The sequence below is a fragment of the Diadema antillarum genome, unplaced genomic scaffold (assembly GCF_040938485.1).
Source record: "Diadema antillarum isolate AM-2024a unplaced genomic scaffold, OU_Dant_1.0 seq00000425_RagTag, whole genome shotgun sequence".
Lineage (NCBI taxonomy): Eukaryota > Metazoa > Echinodermata > Echinoidea > Diadematoida > Diadematidae > Diadema > Diadema antillarum.
The window spans coordinates 461,462-481,746 of NW_027271407.1; the positions used below are offsets into that span (position 1 = coordinate 461,462).

Sequence of the window (20,285 nt, forward strand, 5' to 3'; positions counted from 1 at the left end):
AAACCGTTTTAGCTGTCTTTAGGTATCCTTCGGGCTTAGGCTACGTAGCAAAGACGCTTAACCTCTACTCTCTACTATCTTTGCTACGTTGTTTACTTTAGACGTATGCGGGTCTTTGTGACAAAACAAGGAATTTCCTCCGCGCCCCGCGCGTGGCACCGAGATAAAAGTGCGTTGCACTGTGGTCTATCACTTGACCCAGGTCAAATGATAGACCACAGTGCAACGCACTTTTATTTCGCGCGTACTCAAAATTGTAAGTTATATCACGCGTTAGGACTGTGTGGACTAAGAGATCAGCGATACAAAATGACTATCATCATAGAGTGTAACGAACTTTTCTTCTCAGGTGATGTGATGGGCAAAACTACACTTATCACGTGATCAGCTCTTGACTAATCCTATAGCAAGATTCTTAGTATGTGGAATATAATAATGGTTAAAGTGCACATGCTTTGCTAAAACTGACCTGACATGAACAGGTACACAAACATTATAGCATCACAATCTAGCAATCATTCTCACTGATGTCATCAACAAACAGATTAACATCTGTTAAACAAATAAAATTCTGTCACCTGAGCTTGGAGCACATTTGAAGTAAGTGTGATGTTGTACTGCATGCTGTCAGTCTTGAAGATCATCCTCCGGTTCAAAAAAGCTCATATTCAATGATTTGTGAAGTTATGCCACATCAAAAAAAAAGCCTTTTGTTTTTTTTTAATTTTTTGGAGTTTGTTAAAATCTGCAAAGAAGATAATATAAATCAAACCTTAATCACCAAAGTAGCTACAATTGGACAGTAGAGAATAATTACAAAACCATTACTTTGTCAAAGGAAACCTCTTTACATCAAACACTAAAAATGATGACTATACACACACCCTCTTAAAAAAAGGCTCAAATTACAATGGATGTGTCACATCCTAAACATTAAAAAGAAAATGCATATGAGCTAAGCAACTAGTTTACAAAATATCTGTAAAATTATTTGCATGATTTCCATACAAATGTACAAAATAATGAACATAGAAAAGGAAAGAGTAATACAGGGAACCCATAATATGATACCTCTCACTCAAATGCTGTCAATGTCTGGACAATTGGAAAAAATATGTAACTTTGCCAGTACTTATTCATGGATTGCAAAGTCTAGATTCCCCATGCCCTGATTAAACCAGACAATGCACTATATTCATTACACTGGATTTGTGGAAAGGACCTCTGATACTGATAAGTGGCTATCAAAAGTCAATGCTGAAACAGTCATAGACTGGCCTCATGTTCAGCACACTTTAGGAAAATAACTACAAAAGAAATTAGTACATGTATCTTGAGAGGGTTTGTACATGGAGTTGTAGATTGCTTGTAAAGGAAGAAATGTGTCAACAAGGAATTTGCAAGACTTGTGACTTATATGTGTGATAAATGGAGCAACAGCCCAATAGTTTCCTTTCCCTTCACTACCATCAAAACATAATCAGCATGTCCCATTTTATTACCACTTAATGTCTGGATAGGTCAAAGATTTTGCATAGTTCCATGTTTTCATAAAAATTGAGGTTTGTGATAGTAATACTCAGTGCAAATCCCAAATTCAGTGAACTTCTGTGGAGACTGTCAAGCCCACTTACTTTGGCATAGGAGGTGTACAATCTCTCTCTTCTTTCTTTCTTTTTTTTTAAAGAAATGTTGGGAGGAGATTGATTGAGACATTTCATTAACAATGGAAGGCAAGATCATCTTAACCCCATGGCCACAAGAAGCTGGTTTGTCCTGTGTGAGGTCCATAGCATGCAGCAGGGAAGGGGTTAACCTCGAAACATCTCATGTGATGTGCAAACGTGTAAAAAGTGCCTGAGCAAAGAGGGAAGAGATTGCATGAACATGCTGAGTCTCCTCCTCTCCTCGCCTGTTTAGGGAGCTGGCCAACAGAGCTCCAGATTAAAGTGTCTACATCTTGGGCAAGTTCTCAAAAGAGAGGTACGCAAGTTTGGCCGCACAATGGCAAGATCATTATCTGTGCTAAAATGTACTGCAGGGAGGTTCAAACTGAATCCAGTAACTAACTACCACAACATGACTGAAATAATTAGCATCAGATGTCACTGTGAGATATTGCAGAGAAGACAAAATGAGTGTTAGTCACTTCATCCAGCTGGATACAAGTGACAATGTATGATTGCAAAATACCATCGGCACAGCATAATAGTCCCACCCCAACCCCTTCATAATCTGTCCTCTATGTTTCAAATCCCACGAAATGGATGTCGAGGGGGGAAAGGGGTGCATTGGAGACAGTACATAGTGGCCGAATGTAGAAAACCACCTGAATGACCATTTGCATGTATGTGGTCATGTAATCGTGTCTGCATGATCTTCTGCCTCTGTCTTTATCATTCATTTGAAGGTGGGGATTCTGAGAGGTTACACTGATATGCACTGCGTGATGAGGTGTGTTGTGTGTTGGCTACCTCCAACTAATTTGCTGAAGCCAGGCTTTGATCCCTTTAAAGTGAAAGTACAGTATGCCTGTATATACATGTATGTATGTATGTGTGTGTGTGTGTGTCATGTGTATACATACATAATAATATATATAAATTATATATATTGGTATATATGTATACATAAAAGGGTAGATACACTGACTTGGATCTAGAATGTAAATCTTTATAAATATGAACAGATGCAATAATGTACAACCATCATTTGTCCCAAGAATGAAAATGGAAGGTAGTTATATTCATACTGTCCCAAATGAAATGGCAGTACAGTATGTATTGATACAAAGCATCATGGCTACTGTGTGGACGTTTGGTACTTTACCTAAAGAACACAAGGAATTTTCTCTAAAGTTCTCTATTCACTGAAGTGACACAAAGATATAGATATATCATGTGTGGTATATACATACATATATGTAAACATATTATGCATTACACACACATACATAAAGACACATGAACAAAAAATATAAACTTTAGGTATCTATATATACATATTAACGAATGCTGGGTACTGATCTACAAGTGGTGTATGTACAATACATCAGATCAAGCGGCAGCAAAGTTTCAATCCCTCTCGTAGTCTATATGCGTGAGATGCTGTGAGATGGTGTCCACCAGCTTTTTGCTGCTGCCACAGATAATCCGTCTCGACATGATGTCCAGCGGTCCTCCTGGATAATACGAAACCAAAGAACTTATAATGAGTAAGTGCTAGAGTGCGGAGAATGCATACGCCCTACACAAGGAGCAGCCAAATCAAGAAATACACACTCACGTAAAAGTTCAAAAGTTCAAATATGCGCTGTAAAAATGTTACTTGGGTGCGCAAAGTCTGCCATTTCTCAGTGGGTAATGGCAGCCTCCATGAAATCTCATGACACCATTGTATATTTCGCCCTCTAGTGGTGGTGAGGAGAAAATCTCTTTGTATGAAACCAATGTGGAATGGGAAGAGAAAAATGATTTTCTTTCTCAATAAGCAGGTCAGAAACTTTACAAAAAGGCGAAATCTCCTCACCGTTTTCAGGGTGACGCATTTTCTCAACTTATAAACTGAACGCATTAATTCATTATAAATAAGATATCAGAACCCTGAAAGAAAGAGATTATTAATGGAGAGAAGGGAAGATGTATTACAGTATACAAATAATGAATGTTTATGAGTGCAATGGACAGAATATTTTATGAGGTGAAAGATGAAATGATCCACTCAACGAGGGGCAGCCAAGTTGAATGGATAAATAATTTCATCTTTCACTGAAAATCATTTATTATTTGTTTTATATAACCCCTAAAATAGATCCTTGGCATCTGATGATTTATTGTGTGGGATCTGAGATCGAGAGGGTGCTTACTGAGTGCTTTACTCTAGCGCGCTGTCGCACACACACTACAAACACAAGGCAACGTTTTACATGCGTAGCATGTCAGGTTCTCAGCATACGTGAAATGAAGCAAAATCCTATGGATCCAGAATTGCACAGTAAATGGATCCAGAATTGCATGAACGATGACGTCATAGTAAAATGGGACGAATGATCAATGTCAAAATAACAAATCAAATGACAAGGATCTATTTAGGCTTTATATAAATTTTTATCATTATATCACCCCTCTGTTATTTTTTGTCGGATTCCTACATATATTTTGTGTATTCACTGTACTACACCATATGACCAGTGGCACACTCTACCTACATGGAGCCACGTGTTTGTGGCCTGAATGCCTTGTGATGAACAATATATATCTCGGGTTTCTTTTAAGTTATGTTCACTGGTCATGCTTTATTCTGAAGAATCTGATTTGTATTCTCTCACTTCTTCTCCCACTTTATTCAATGCTACACACTGGTACTAGTCCAACAGTCCCTGACCAGTAAAAGATGGAAAAACTGGGCACCTTAAAAACTGAAAAAAAAAAAAAAAAATATATATATATACATGTTTGTGTATATGTATACAATGTATATATATTTTTCTGCCAAAGTTCAGGGACTTTTATCTTCAAGGATTTTGCCCAAAATCTAATCACTGCATCTTCACCTTACACATGGGTGAGGTACAAGGAAAAATCCATCCAATCACTTTTCCTTGAATTTTGATGACAAGATATCAGACAGATGAAAGGACAGAAGTCCAAGACAACCCCCCAAAAAGTCCCACCCGCATCCTACACATCACAAGCATAAACATAAGCAAAAACCAACCAACAAACAAACAAACAAACAAACACAAGCAACGGACTCACATACAAATTTGAAGGGAAAAAAAGAAAAGAAATTAAAAAGTGTCTGCACCTTTTGGGTCTGCACAGAACCCGCCAGCCTCTTCCAGAATGACAGACGCCGCTGCCATGTCCCAGCAGTGGATGCCGTACTCAAAGTAGCAGTCGCTGTCGCCCCGTGCAACGTGGCACATGTTGAGGGCAGCAGAACCCAGGGAGCGCATCCTGAAAAGAAAAACCGCGACAGCAGGAAACATAAATAAGCCTCAATGTAAGTATGAATATCCTGCAGGACATACAGTGCCTTTAAGCGCTCTCCTAAGGCGTACCATACCATACTATTATGGAGCTTTGGATTTTCATGATGGGGACGTTCAGAGGGGGAAAAAAACTATTCTGAGCATGCGCAGAATCGGGTATCAAAGTTGATCTATTTATACAATTGTAGCTTGCGTCGCCTAAGTTTTCACTACACATTCTGTGCTATTTTTACGTCTGCTCAATTCACGACGCAGAGAGCTACTCGATGCACCAATCATATGGGAGCGCCATTTCATTTTTTATAGGTTGCGTCTCCACATAATCTAAAGCTACTTTTCAACACGACGCACGGAGAGAGAAGAATGTCCAGCTCAAGCGTCGTCTCAAACATCCGCCCCGCAAATCTAAAGCTCCCTATTATCCGTGCCTAAGGAGCGTTCGAATGCTCCCAAAGTGTACCTTAATGTACCATATTGTGCCAAAAGTGGACCACTTCCTGATGTGCTCCAAAAGCGTACTGTACTGTACCATGGCAGAGAGAGCTCGAATGCAAAGCGGTCCAAAAGCATACTGTACCAGAAGCTGGCATGAGAAGAATGCACAGTATATTAAAGGTGCATGATCCCGGTGTTTTAGTCAAATGCGTACGCGGGCGCACGGCGCAAGTTTCCTATAGAGACCTATGCTATCGACTTCTCTTGGGCGCTTACACTTTGGCTCACTTTCCCGAGTCCGAAGAAATCCGATCCACTGTGTCAGTGGTCCGATCACAGTTCGGCTCATGATTCGGCTCAGGGGGATGACAGCTTTAGCAAATTTCTTTTGTGATGTCATAATAAGAAGCACATATGCACGCACCCTGGCATTACTACAGACTGCGTGATGCGCAGAGAATACAACGAAGGCAACGTTACTTAGCAACACCTACGCGCTTTACTCTTGATGACAGCTAAATTTCGGCAATCTTCGTATCAATGCTAACGGTGATCGGCAGTAGCATCAACAGCGCCATCTACACTACCGGGACTATGCCCCTTTAAAGCTGGCGAGTCTCCTTCTCTCTCCCATATCCCCTATTAGACCAACACACTAGTGGTGCATATTTCCTTCTAGAGAAAGCATTTTGATTGCTATGAACATTGTAAAGTCAGAAATTTTCACATGCATAAAATTTTCATGAATTTTGCTAAGAGCCAAGATTTGAAAAATCAAAATGCATGAAAAAATCTTTGTCTAACGTTGCACGGAGAGCCAGTGGCAATTTGCACAAGTCTCAAGCTGAGAAAAAAGGCCATTGACCCCTTTTCACAAAAGTTTCATGTAGTGAATGATTCTGGTTTCACAGTATATTGTATCACAGCAACTGGCCTTTACATCCCAACTTTCTTATCACTGTTGACTGCAAGAGAATTATTTTGTTAAGTATTTGGTTTGAACAAAATTTTGTAGTTAAAACACAAAGGGAATTGTGTGTCAGCCCAAATCTATTATAAACAGGTCTGGAAAAGTATTGTCTTTATAAGAGGGGTTTGGACCACATATCCACAGAAAAAAAAAAAAATCACATTGCATGACAACACACAAGACTTCACTTCATGTTCTGAAACTTAAGTGATGATAAAATTTGACTTTTATCTTACCGTAAACTGGGGGACTTTGGACAGGAATTGTTTCACTTGCATTTTCTTTTGCTGTTGGCTTTTCTGAAAATATTTTTGTAGGTTATGAATGGGGGATATGTGAATATTTGAATGACTGCACTTTTCTTGTATATTGCAAGCAGCAAAATAATGCAAGTGAAGCTGTTTGAACTGTCCAAAGTAACCCCGCCTGCCCAGAGTCCCCCCAGTTTACAGTACTCCTGCAGTTTATGGTAATCATGTGTGGTGTGTGTGTTGTGTCTGTGTCTGTGTGTGTGTGTGTGTGTGTGTGTGTGTGTGTGTGTGTGTGCCTGTGTGTGTGTATCTGTGTATGTGTCACACTCTTTGACACCTGCTGCGCAAATAGTGAGTATGTCACACTCCATCACATGTGCTACGCAGTCATCAGTGTGCCTGTCACGCTCTTTGACGTGTGCTGTGCAATCAGCCGTAACTGACCATTCCAGTGCCTGAAATCAAAGCAGAGCAATGTAAGGGGAACGTCCTATCATAAAATCAACCTTATTCTTTGACTCTCTCAATAATAGCAACAGTGGCAGAGATGTTATACATAAAGAGCACTTGTTAACTAAGAGAGCATTTAGGGTTGAAGATATTGACTACATGTTTAAAACAGAATGTTAGGAAAGGGTGTAGAAGGTAGCTGGTGAGCCATGTAGGCCCATTCACTCTTCTGTTGCTCATTTATGACATTCACGGCTGAGTTTGTATATCATTTTATTCCACAGGTCACCTGTCTAAATTTAAGAAGCATTACGTTCAAAAGATCATTAAAATAGAAGAGTTCAGAACAAGCAGTCAATTTTACATCATCATCCTGCAATACACAAATGTTCGTCAACAACTACTTTAATAAATGGTGACTCATGATAAAACTTTTCTATGTAAATCTGTGCAGCATGTTGAGCTTTTGTCATTTTTTATGAATTAGTAGACTGATTGCCCCTAGTCCTATAAGTAGGTCACCTTAAGCGAAGTTTACTGCACTTTGAATGTGTCACCTTGATGCCTCATCTTGAAACTGAATTCTCTTATTCTTCTTCACTGAATACTTTGCATTATGAGTGTTTCATGAAACTTGTCTGTTACTGACAACTGTTTTAAGCTCCTGAAATCCTTCCATCTGATTGGCTGAGAGCAATTTTTCAATGAAAATCACTGACAAAACATTTGATGAAGTGCCCCCAGGTACGTGGGCTTTAGACGACAGTTTTTACATTTGCACATTGTCAGTTTGAAAAGGCACTGAGCATGGTCTCTCGCTCTGGTAATCTCTATTGTCAAAAGTAGGCTCCGAAAGCAATGGAAATGCATCTCTGTAGTCAATAACAAGTATTTTTTTTTCTCTCTCTTTGAATTGTCCTTTCCTATCAGGAGCTGGGGGTGCTGTGAAAAGAATGTCAACTTTACAGGATATGTAGGGTGATCCTACTCTTCTCAAAGCAGCTAGTCTTTTCAACAAGAAATTCCAATTCCAACATCACAGCTTCAAAAGGAAACTAGTCTTTCAACTAGTCAGTAATACATGTAGTTTATTTAGTTTGACCATCTCTACACATATCCATTCTTATAACTGTTTTGAAAACATACAAGCTGTTAAATGTTTACGGAAACTCCTTTTTTTTTCAAGATAATAGCCTATCTGTAAATGCAAACTTCTTTTCTTGAAATAGCAAAACATTATCTATTATCTAGAGCAAGCTAAATCAGTGGTAATGCTTCTCAGTTAGACTTTCACATTCTGCAATCACAAAAAAAGGAAATAAAAGGAAATAATAAATCTCTTGTGAGCAATCTTCAATGTGTTTAATACCAATTGTCAATGAGGTGGCAATGTAAAATGACCTGCCTTCATCAATGCAATTCACAGATCATCAATACTTATTTGTCAGCTCTTTCCCAACCTTTGAAGATTACATGCTGCTGCACCACATCGGATTACAAGAAGGCCTGAGGTTTTAGCAGCAATTTTTTTAATGCAATTTATTAATACTGAAACACAAGTCCATCTGTACAAGGCAGGTTACTGGTATGGAAGCATCTTGTGTGTGTGTAAGCATGTGCATTTTTCTAAGTGCAAAAATTTATTAATGCTGTTTTTCAACTTTATCACTTTAGATATTTTCATGAACAGAATGAAAACAACCAGGAACAAAATCATATTTCTAGAGGCCAACTGCAGCCTCATTACCAGAAAATATATTTTTGGGGGGTCCAAATCTAAAGGAGTACACCCTTCGATTCCTATCCTCAACCAGAAAAAAAAAGGAGTTTGTGGATGCCAAAGCATTGGGAAGCTTGCGTATTTTATCCCCCTGGTGAAAAAATGCATGTAAATGCCATACTGCAAACTTTTTTAATGTGACAAAAGTCACTTTGGTAGCGTACGATAAAAGGGTTTATAACCCAGTATTACTCAATGTGATACTGAAAATGCATGAAGAAGAAATAAAAAACATAAAAGTTTTACTAATAATCTGACAAATATGCAGCAAGTAGTCTTTTCTGTTAAGGATTTTTTTTGTGTGTTCTTGTTTTTGATAAATGTCAATGAACGAAATGTCATAATATAACAAAATGTTTTACATTGTTTCCTTCCTTTGCTAAGCATTTTTTTCTAAACAGCATGTTGATGGTGCCAACTGGTTAGCTTTGCCTGTGTTCTAATTCTTTGACTAAATGTATCTTTTGATTATAATCTATAACAAGTGTATCATTCATTGCAAGTCTTTCATAGGGAAGAATATAATCTTTTCATTCGTTTGAGCCCACATTCGTCATCAATGTTGACTTGGGTTGCAGCAAATATTAAATGCATCTAAATCCCTAAATTTGTCAATGGTCCTTAGATGTGCACATCAATCAGCATCCAAAACAGTATTAGCATTTATGAATCATATTCACATGATGATAACTACATGATGGTGCCAGTCACTCAACTGCAAACTGGAAATGAGACAGCAACAACCTGTGCCAATTATTTGGTCAAAATTCTACTAAATGACAATTTACACAAGATCATTCTTTGAAATGAGCAGTTTGGAATCATCCACATTTGCAACATACGGTGAACAGTTCCCGAGATGAAGTTGTACATGCATCTCCTCAACATTGTTGTCACATTTTACATATTTTGAAATGTACAATGAGACTTCCTGCTTAGGACTGAAGTACTCCTCCCTAAAAAAAAAAAAGGGAGTTATGGATTTTGTGATGCAGACGTCCAGAGGAAAAGACATGTTCTAAGCATGCGCAAACCTGCTTATCAAAATCAGTTTATTTATAGCTTGTGCCGTCTTGAGTTTTCACTACGCGATCTACTGGGCCATTTTAGCGTCCACTCAATTCATGATGCAGAGAGCTACTTGATGCGCTGATCATATGGGGGTGCCATTTTACTTTTTATATGTTGCGTTTAATCTCCACGTAATCTAAAGCTACTTTTCAACATGACGCAAGAATAGAGCAGAACGGCCAATGCAATCGTCTTCTTAAATGTCCTCTGATCTAAATCTAAAGTTCTCTAATATCTCTCAATCTACAAGAGACTATTGATACAGGTAAATGTCAGCCTCATTAAGAAGTTCTTGAAAGCTTCTCTGAACACTTTTTCTTAGTTCTTTGCTCTTCACCCTGTTTCTCAAAGCTGCACATAGGCATGTGAACACAATACTCATGAGCCCAACACACACACACACACACACACACACACACGTATACACACCTTGCTGTAATATCAATATGCGCAACAAACATATGGAAAGTTTGAAGGCAAAACAAGTTAAGCATCATTTTTTACAAATTGTAAAAGCGAGTCCATCCTCAGATAAAGCAAAATCGAACCTTTCCAATGATACCTCACTTGTTACATAACAAGGTACATTCTTGAAGTAATGATTCAGAATATGCTATATTTTCTTAATATTTCCCTTTTCGTTATTGTTTTAGCAGCTTTCATCTGAAATATCTCAAATGAACAAGAACGGAGTTAACTCATTTTGCAATCAAAGCCTTCATAATGGCTCACTGCGTGCTGAAAAGAGAGCAGAACACTCCCGCCTATCATCACTACCCCACTGCACAGTGGAAAATAAAGGACATGATGATGACGACTAGGTCACAATATCAGTCTGTCTACTTCAGATTCATCATGCCAGAAGGACATACTAACCCGTGAACTCCTGCCCTGAGCACGTCTTGAATGTTCTTGAGCTTTGTGGCTAAATGTTCCGCATTCATGCTTGAGCCAATTTCCGTCATTACAAGGGCCTGCTTGATGTCTGCATGGAAAAGGGCAACCAGTGGGAAGAAAAAGGGCCTATAGTTTCCTTTTCAGATAAAACATACATATACTTGTGTCTGTTGAAGAGCATTTAACTGCATAAAGAGGAATTCCAGTACAATTATTGGCTAATCTGATCAGAAAGAGTAAAATCTTATGAGTATAACAGCAAAAATTTGATCAAACTCAGATAAAAATCAATAGGTAAGTTGTGAAATTGTGAAGTTTTGCTAATTTCTGCAGAACAGTTGTAGTACAGTTGATATGAATATATGCAAATGAGTGAGGTGATGATGTGATCACCTTACAATGTTCCATTGATTGAGTATAAAAAAATTAAAATTCATTGTTTCCAGTGGCATATCCAGAGGGGGGCGCACCGGGCGTGCCCCCCTTTATTTTTTGTTAAAACAAAAGAAATAAAAAGGAAAAATGAGAGGCGCGTGCGCCCAACTTTAATTTTGTAAAGGCCCCTCCCCTTTACGGAATTCCTGGATCCCCCCACCCCCCTGGTTTCTGTTATTGAAGCGCAAAACATGATGTTAATCCTGGTTGAATAACTTCAGAATAATGATCAGTTAGATATATCAGGATTTGAGACTGAGGCATAATTGCATTTGAATAAAAAACTGGGAATATCAAAATCTTATTTACAAACTATATGGCAAGTCGTTTTAGGGGATGACATCATCAATTCATTATTTGCATGTTCATATTGACTGTTCAAGAACTGTTTCCTGGAAAAATAGCACAACTGCTGCATGTTGCGTGAAATGAGCGAAATGTGTGCAAAATTTCCAAACCACAAGAATTTCCACTTCAGCAGAAGTCAATTGTTGATCATAAGCACTGATTTACAACATCATGCTAGTATCAGAGGATTGTGCGTGTGCACAACGTAATCCCTTCATTGTAACAGGCATAGACATCTACATGTGATGAGTGATATACCAAAAACGCAGAGACTGGGAAATGAATAAACTATACATCCTTACATTTTCACTAATGGCAGTTGATTGGACATTTTCATGAATTGTTAATTTTGCACTTTGTTGTCTTTTCATTATCATGATAATTGGGGGAAAAATTGGGGAAAAAATGAAGGCATAACACAAACATCGAGAAGAAAGTGCGCAACCTCTCAAACAAACCGTTCCATTGAAACATTGCTTGAAATGAGCTAGCTAGTACTGCTAGTTTTTAGACGACACCAGTAACTCTTTGAATATGAACGTGTCTACGGCATCAATGCTCTACCAGTCACTTTAATATTTCAATGCTAGTGTACATGCTGAGACAGTGCATGCAGGGCCAATTTTTGTCTTCATTTTTGTCAATTTTTTTCTTCATTTTTGTCAATTTTTTGTGCATTGTTATTCTTGCGATTGACAACCTATTCTCAAAATTCCCAATTATAAAACCACAAGAATTAAAGCGTATACAGTACATGGACACACAAAAGTATGCCAGTGTACTCTCCCTGGCCCATCGGTAATGTTTGTGTGGAGAACAGATTGTGCAGGAAAGAGCAATAATCCATGAGCCATTAAAGAGATGGTACAGCTTCGGCTGCGCTTCAGGCTTCCGTTTCTGATGATTCTTTTAAGATAATGAGAAACCTTCTTGAAATATGAAATAGCAAAAGGGAATTAAACGTTTATTTGATGAAATTCTGCTTTTAAATGGCCGAGATATCCAAAACAAAGTGATCCCAATGAAAGGTAGAACCAACCTTTTATCATGTAGGATCACTTTGTTTTACATTGTTTTTGTAATAATTCAGCCATTTCAAAACCAATTTTCATCCAATAAACTTTGAGTGCCTCTTAGAGTTATATGCTCTTTCATATTTAATAAAGTCATTATTAAGTATCTTGCAAAATGTTAAAAGCTGAATCATCACCTCAACCAATACTATATCATCCCTTTAAAGCCCGCTCCCTTGCTCTGCTCTCAGTAAGGAACACTGGTGTTCCAATCCAGCTTGGCATTCTTTCGCCTTCCTCAAAATCGACATCTCATGTGACACTTTGTATGTTTGAAAGTTGACGAAGAGATCCCTCCTGACATAACTCACCTTCTTGGCCGGAGCAGTTGATTGGTGAATCATTGCAGTAGGCCCCCTTGCCCTTGATGGCAGTGAAAACCTCATCTAGGATGGCATTGTACACCACTCCAGCCACCAGCTCCTTGTTGATGGCAAGGCCAATGCACACAGCGACAAATGGAAAACTGCAATGACAGAAATGAAATGTGAAATACATTTAATGTCAGGCATACATTTATACATAATATATATACACTTATACAGGAATAAGTTAAGTAAACTGTCAGTTTTAGGAAGAAAACATTGTGATGCACAGGTCAAATTGTGAATGCAATAAATCAATAGATTAATTGAAATTGCATGACATCATAAATAGCAATTAGATTTTAGTAGCAACTATTTTTCTCACTATAATCAGTTTAATCATATCAATACAATCATTATACCTTGATATCACTAACACATCCCATGTAAATATGTTATAATCTATAAAATTGCTGAATACAAAAGACAATGCTTAAAATTAAGTTTGCATTACTCTTGAGTTCTAGTTATAACATCTAGATATAACATAATTTATTCCGACTGATATGAATATGCATTCTTGTAGACAAAATCAGACAGTTGAGTATGTGCACGCAAACTTAAAGAAACACTGTCAAAGGTAATATTGTCGCCAGGGTGACAAGACCTCATATCTGAAATTTTGGTGAAAATGACTTTTTTTTATTAATGGTCGGTTAATCAGTAAAGTGATGTCCTGTCAAAATCCTAGCTGTCTTACCCCAAACATGAAGCCACCATGTGGCAATGTCAGAGGAAAGGCTCTCCCATTTGATATAGTGCTTTAGCTGTCATGGCTTTTTTTTTCTCTCCTGAACATTTGACATTTTGTAGATATGCGAGGTCTTGTCACCCCAGCGACAATAACCCATTCAAGTTTTCTGTCATACCCTCCTAATTTACATGTGTTAGGTCGAAAAAAAACGTGGCAATTGCGGAGGGCACAAAATAAGCGTGCAATATAAATCAGTAAAAGACAAATTAAACTAGGCACTCTTTCTGCACATCTGCATTTGTATACCGAGTTGGGCACTTCAAATTCTTCTCAGTGAGAGTATGGTTTTTCTCTACTCAGGGTTTGGGAATTTCACAATTCTTCCCTACCCGGCATCCACGATAATCCTATTCTTGGCATGTTGGATCCACTCTAGCTCATCCAAGGCAGGTGCAAATTTTGAATTTCTATCAAGCTTCACCAAAAGAGGAGTTGACTATACCTGTGCACAAAGTTGGTTGTTCCATCTACAGGGTCAATGATCCAGGTCGGGGCATTGGTCAGTTCTGACTTCTGGCCGGCAGCAACACTTTCCTCCCCAATGAACCTTTGGGCAATGCAGAACATGCAGAGTGAGTCCAAAAGATACCGTACATGTTGAATGTTTTGCTGTATTTTCTATTTTGGTGAGCTTTGCCAGTTGAGTGATATTTGCAAAATCAACAATTTGCCTAAATAATTGGCTCTCTTACAGAAATGCACCATCAAACAAAATGTGGTCTCCAAGGAGAAAATACTGTAAAACAAGATATTTTCGTGGCATGAAATTTTGGCAAATTGCGGCCAACGACCTTTCTCGTGGCATGAAATTTTTGCGAGTTGCCTGTAACATTCAATGCATATAGTGGAGACAAGAACTTTCGCATACATTTTAATTCTGCGAAACTTGGCTCTCGCGAAATTCACGAAATTAAAATGCACGCGAACGTTCCTTGTTTTACAGTATGTTTACTTTTGGTTCTTTGAAAGGATTCAAACCCTCTCTTTCAACTTCTGCACTTCTTGATCACAAATTCAGGCAGTCACAAAATTGTTGCAACTCAAAAAATATCATGCCCTTGAAACATAATAAAAACATGTATGACCACAAAGTGGTCAGATTGGTACTTCACAATCTAATTTTGTATGATTGAAGTACACGGTGTATATTTGACCATGTCTGAAAGAAAAAAAAATGCTTTCAATCTAATCTATTTTGTAGGTGCCAAAGCATAATTTCTATAAAAAATCATAAGTCTGGGAGTTTTCCTTCCTTTTTTTTCAAATTATTTGCCAAACCATGATTCCTTAATGATGAATCACTTGACTAAACTTGCTTGGAAGATGGGAGATCCACCACTGAGTGAAACACTGTTTGATAGGTACATGCACAATGTCACACAGAATGAGAAACTTTAGGACAATACACAGTATCAATGTGACATCACAAGACTAATATTCCAGAATGCAAATACTTCTTTCATTTTCCACATAATGTCACAACTCCACAGTCAAATCAGGAAGAAAAATGTCAGGAGCTGAGAGAACTACGAGAGAAGGAATGGAGAGAGCTAGAGGAGTATATATGCTAGCCTCGGTAACAATTTTATACCGGACACACCAAAAAAAAAGGAAAAAAAAAAAGACTGAAACTACTCACCGATGATCTGGGAATTTTTCTCTCAGAAAACCAATGATCATCTTTTCCACATGTTCATCAGTCTCCGTCACTAAGTCAATAGCAGAGCTCTTCGTTTCCACCTTCTTCTCTAGGGTGAATGCACCTTTGATCAGCTGAATGTGGAGACAAAATCAAAGGATTTCATCCAGTTGTATCACTTTGTCAACTTGTAAAATGTAAGAGTAATATCATTCATGTATTCTTGAGATTCTGCATGTGCCCCTTTTGTCTGATAAAGTAACAGACCTGAAGTCAAATTTCTCCAAACTCTGTCCATCTGGTGGACAGCTTTTTTTTAACCATTCCCTCCCGAGCTCCCTTAATTGCCGTTGGTAGCTTGTACATAAAGTGGGCCACCACAGTGTACATTGTATCACTGGAAACAGGGAGGTGAGAGGGCACCTCCCTGCTGGAAACCAGTCTAGAAATAATATTACCAATGACATAACTCTTTTAAGTGTAGGGCAAGTCCAAGATATCGCGCACCTTACGTATGGGACATTCAGAGATTTCAAACCTCTGAAAAGTAATGAAGGAGCACTTGGATTTTACTGTTTATCATCAGGAGGACTAGTAGCCCTGAGAAGAATATTGTGTTTAAGTTTGATGTCATTTGACCTTGGGTTTATTATTTTATTAAGAAAAATATGGCAACTTACGTATGGGACCAGAGAAAAACTGGATTTTTCAAAATAAAGTTTGAATTGAAAATTCTCTGAAAGTACCTTACTGATCAAGTTCTGTTTAGAAGTGAAGAAAGGTACAATACTGAAGTATCTTTCAGCAAAGTTTCACTGCAAAAGAATGGCGCATATTTTCATGAAGTTCGTTTAATTAACGAAAGTACACCTTACGTATGGGACATGGCTCAACTTACGTATGGGACATTTGTCTTTAGTGCACAAGTGTATTCATGGGAATGACTTTAAATTTCCCCATAGTGTCATATTCAGTTCCACAAATCACACTACAACATGTAACAAATGAAATAGACTTCTAAGTGGATACTTTCCCAGTTCAGATACCTAACAAAAGCTAAAATAAGACAAATAAAAGTAATTACCAATTTCCAATTAAATGTCTTAGTTTGGATTCCGTCATGCATTAACACTGTCCTCATGATGTCTTCACATACAGATACAGTATACTGACACTCTATTTCTAGCCCATTTGTAATACTCTGGTCAATATTTTTTATCAAATGAAAAAAAAAAATGTGTGAATTCTAGCTTACGACCATGATGTAGCATACATGCACATGTACCATGACTAATTTGTAGTCTTGATAATTTCAACTGTAAAATCAAATGTCATGTACAGTGTAATTTGCAAATACAGTTTGAAGTGGGTACTTTCAGTAGTTCTAGGCTTACCTTGCAAGTTGTCTAAGTTTTTATAAAGCATTGTAATTGTTTGAGATGCAGCACAAAACAAAACAATAACAAGAAGAGTGATTAATATTGCTCTGTAATCATCATGTTTTGCCATGTGAATTTTAGCTTCTGCAAAATCAATCAAATTTTAATGAAACTTTTAGATTTTAAAAGCCGTGGTAGAACAAAGAGATAGAAGAATGTGTGTGCCAATGCTGGCTTTTTTTTTTTCAAATTGCTTGGCTTCAGGTCTATGAAACCAAAGACAACAAAATTTGTGTTTATACTTTGTACATAATGTACATGCTTGTGTAGTGATACAGGAAAGATTATCACTTGTACATTGAATCTTAAGAGAAAATGTATCTAGATTTGAAACACTTAAGTAACTCACTGATCTGAAACTTACAATTTTGATCAGTTCTAATAACCTAATTTGATCATGCACTATGAGATTGCAATGCTTGTTGATAATTGTGTAAATGTGGGGTACAAAGTATAAAAGTTTGAGTTGATGAAGGTGTCTCAGAGCACATCTGTCTCTTCAAACACAATATAGAAAAGAAAATTGAATTCCCTATTCGTTTGTGTAATTTGTGTTATTAGCACTCCAACCACAGAACCAGTATTGATATTGTGGTTCATGGCAAATGTAAACTATAGTCTTCATTTTTACAAGATTTTCAGAAATCATGTTCATGACCTTGATACATGTAAGTCATGACATATTCTGAGGGTGTGCAGTTGAAATATTAAACATCATATCAAAATAAAAAGTATTCTCGTAGGGTTTTTCCTTTGCTATCAACTCAAGTAATGACAAAGTTACCTGCTGTCACCTCAAGTGATTTTTCTTTTCAGTAAGACCTGTAATGTTGTCACTGATGAGCGCCACAAGCACAATTGTTTTGATTTCCCTTTTTTAGGCTGTACAGCCTGTAGTACATGCTGAACAGTGTACTGCACCTAAAATGACACTAGAGAATCCCATTCTCTAGGACAAAGTCATTTTGTAGAGAGGTAAAGTTGAAAATGATAAACTGAATTAAGAAAATGTCCAATATCAATGTTAAAAGGAGGAATATTAATTGAACACCAGCTGCACAGCCTGTAATGAAAATAAGAAAATACAAGTATAAATGAATATTCTTTATTTTCCTTTCTTAATTATTGAATGACTCAATAATGCTGTTCTTACACTCTCCCTGAGGTCAACTAAGTAGGAGAGGTAGATATATAGACATATCCTTCAGAGTAGGTGCAAAGATAACCATTAACCAAACAAATGTAAGGACATATAGCATCCATGTCAAAAGGCGGTTTTCCCATTCACTTTGCATGTAATGTCCCATACGTAAGGCATTTGTCCCATACGTAAGCAAACTTTAATTAGTTATAAGATGAAGGACTAATCAAATTTCCACATTTAGTTTTGCTAATCTGGAGTTAAAATGAATAAATTAGAACTTCCTAAAGTATGATTGGTCAATGTTACAAATCTTCAGAAAAAACTTTAAAAAACATACTCAAATCCTTACGTATGGGACACTTCGTTCTGGGAAAGAGCATAATTTGCATAATTAATGTGCTGACCTTGTCTTACCTATTGGAAATTATACTAGCTCGTACAGGGGTCATGTCCATAAAGAAACTAGGTCAAGGACAAATTCAACTGATTTTAGATGAATATTTCTAATTTGTCCCATACGTAAGGTTTGTTTTTGATTTATGCAAATTAAGTCCATATTTCTTGCATAAATTTGCATAATTAAATATTTTCTTTGCTGGAAATATATAATTTAACTCTTTGGCTACAACATGATATCAATAACTTTTTGATTAAATCAAGATGAATTTTGAGCATCTGAGGGGACATTATCTTGGACTTGCCCTGTAGGGATCTTTCACCTTTAGAATCATGACAAGGTGTGAGAGAAATGCCAAGCAGTACCTATTCACGACCCAAGTTACTCTGATCAAGCGCAATGTTTTTATTTGAAACTACAGATTGTGGGACCAACAAGCTTTTCAGTATGGACTTTAACAATGGTCTAAGCCTCTCCACATCTTTCACTTTGCGGTGCCTTTTTATAGACTATAGTCTATAGAACTAATCAGGTTCTCAAATCTCAGTTGCTGTAACTCTGGAAGACAGCTTGGTTTATACCAGGATCAGGGAAGAGTCTGTAGCCGTGTGGTGAGGGACAAACCACCACTCACCAGTGCCGTGCCGTGGCAGTGCTACAAAACTTATATGCAGGGGTTAGCATGGTTAGGCTGGGACTTGCTTTCGATTCGACTCACGAAGGAAAGCTTCGGGGGTCAGTGTGTTGCACAAGGTCAAGACCTTGGGAGGCATTTGGCTCTGCCAGTGTCGGACTACCGAAACGGTAAGCGGTTTGCACTTCAATAGACTGCATAATCGTAAACGCGCGTATAGCCCGACCAGACGCTGTAAGTGTAAGTACGCTGTGCGACGTACCTACGTACAGCGACTGGGCTGTGTATAGTTAATTTAGTCCTAAATTTATGCGCATTTACACAGTCGCGTCTTGCATAGTGGTCACTCACACTAAACATAGTATATGGGACTATGAAATTACTCCGATCTACAAAGAAATGGGTGGAGGATTCTCTGAAACAAAAAATTATGTCCCTACCTGCCCTCCATTCCTCGCGATTTTGACTGCATTTTCCAGAAAATTTTCGATATCCTCATCTTCCACGTTAACACAAGCTGACGATACATCTTCAGACGACATGATGAACGTTAGCTCCTTCACAACGGGATGATGTGTAATGTAACAGATAGGCTTGGTCACTTTTTGTTGTTTTCTATTTTTTTCTTTTGTTTATTATGCATCGTGCCTTCGCAGAACGCATGCCGGGTCCCAGGCATCCTCCTATGGAACTTCTACACGATGATGTTATTAGTTGAGACGAGGATTCAGCTGGTTGTTTCTATCCCTAACTCACATTCTAGAACTATTTTGAAGCACTAGGGCCTAAAGCTGGGGTTTTGTTTCATCTGCAAATGGTAGACAATGCCTATATAACTTTTTTGCGAGATAAGCCTATACTGTAAGTAGGCCTGTTATACTAGAAACCACTTCATGAAAATAATGTTAAAGAGCATACAATTCAAAACCAATTCCAAGTTTATTTCATGAAAATCGGGACTAGAAATGCTGAGCTATCAACAACAACAACAACAACAAAATTAAAGCAAAGCGCGATCCTAATAAAAGGTTGGTCCCACTTTTTATTAGGATTGCTTTGTTTTGAATCTATAGGACCCATATCAGCCATATTTCAAAACTAATTCCTGTCAATTAAACTTTTGATTTCCCATCATCTAAAATAATTATATATAAAAGTTGGAAACCTGATCAATGAAGCCCATCTCACAGAAAAGGTCTTCAGCTCTTTC

At 37.7% G+C, this 20,285-nt stretch overlaps 1 protein-coding gene across 1 annotated transcript; it reads right to left on the reverse strand.

Moving 5' to 3' along the window:
• Positions 1-2,566: 2,566 nt before the first annotated feature.
• Positions 2,567-19,664, reverse strand: LOC139732479 (inositol monophosphatase 1-like). Its single transcript, XM_071643341.1, has 7 exons — positions 19,516-19,664; positions 15,462-15,595; positions 14,265-14,369; positions 13,015-13,169; positions 10,827-10,935; positions 4,807-4,958; positions 2,567-3,181 (listed from the first exon to the last, which is right to left on the reverse strand). The coding sequence occupies exons 1-7, from the start codon at positions 19,615-19,617 to the stop codon at positions 3,075-3,077; spliced, it is 864 nt and encodes a 287-aa protein (XP_071499442.1). The 5' UTR covers positions 19,618-19,664; the 3' UTR covers positions 2,567-3,074.
• Positions 19,665-20,285: the final 621 nt, after the last annotated feature.

Excerpts from the sequence above, each read along its gene's own strand:
- LOC139732479 (XM_071643341.1), bottom strand. The coding sequence starts at position 19,617 with ATGTCGTCTGAAGATGTATCGTCAGCTTGTGTTAACGTGGAAGATGAG. Across the intron at positions 15,596-19,515 it reads TCGCGAGGAATGGAGGGCAG|CTGATCAAAGGTGCATTCAC; the intron begins GTAGGGACATAA and ends CTCCACATTCAG. Across the intron at positions 14,370-15,461 it reads GAAAAATTCCCAGATCATCG|GTTCATTGGGGAGGAAAGTG; the intron begins GTGAGTAGTTTC and ends CATTGCCCAAAG.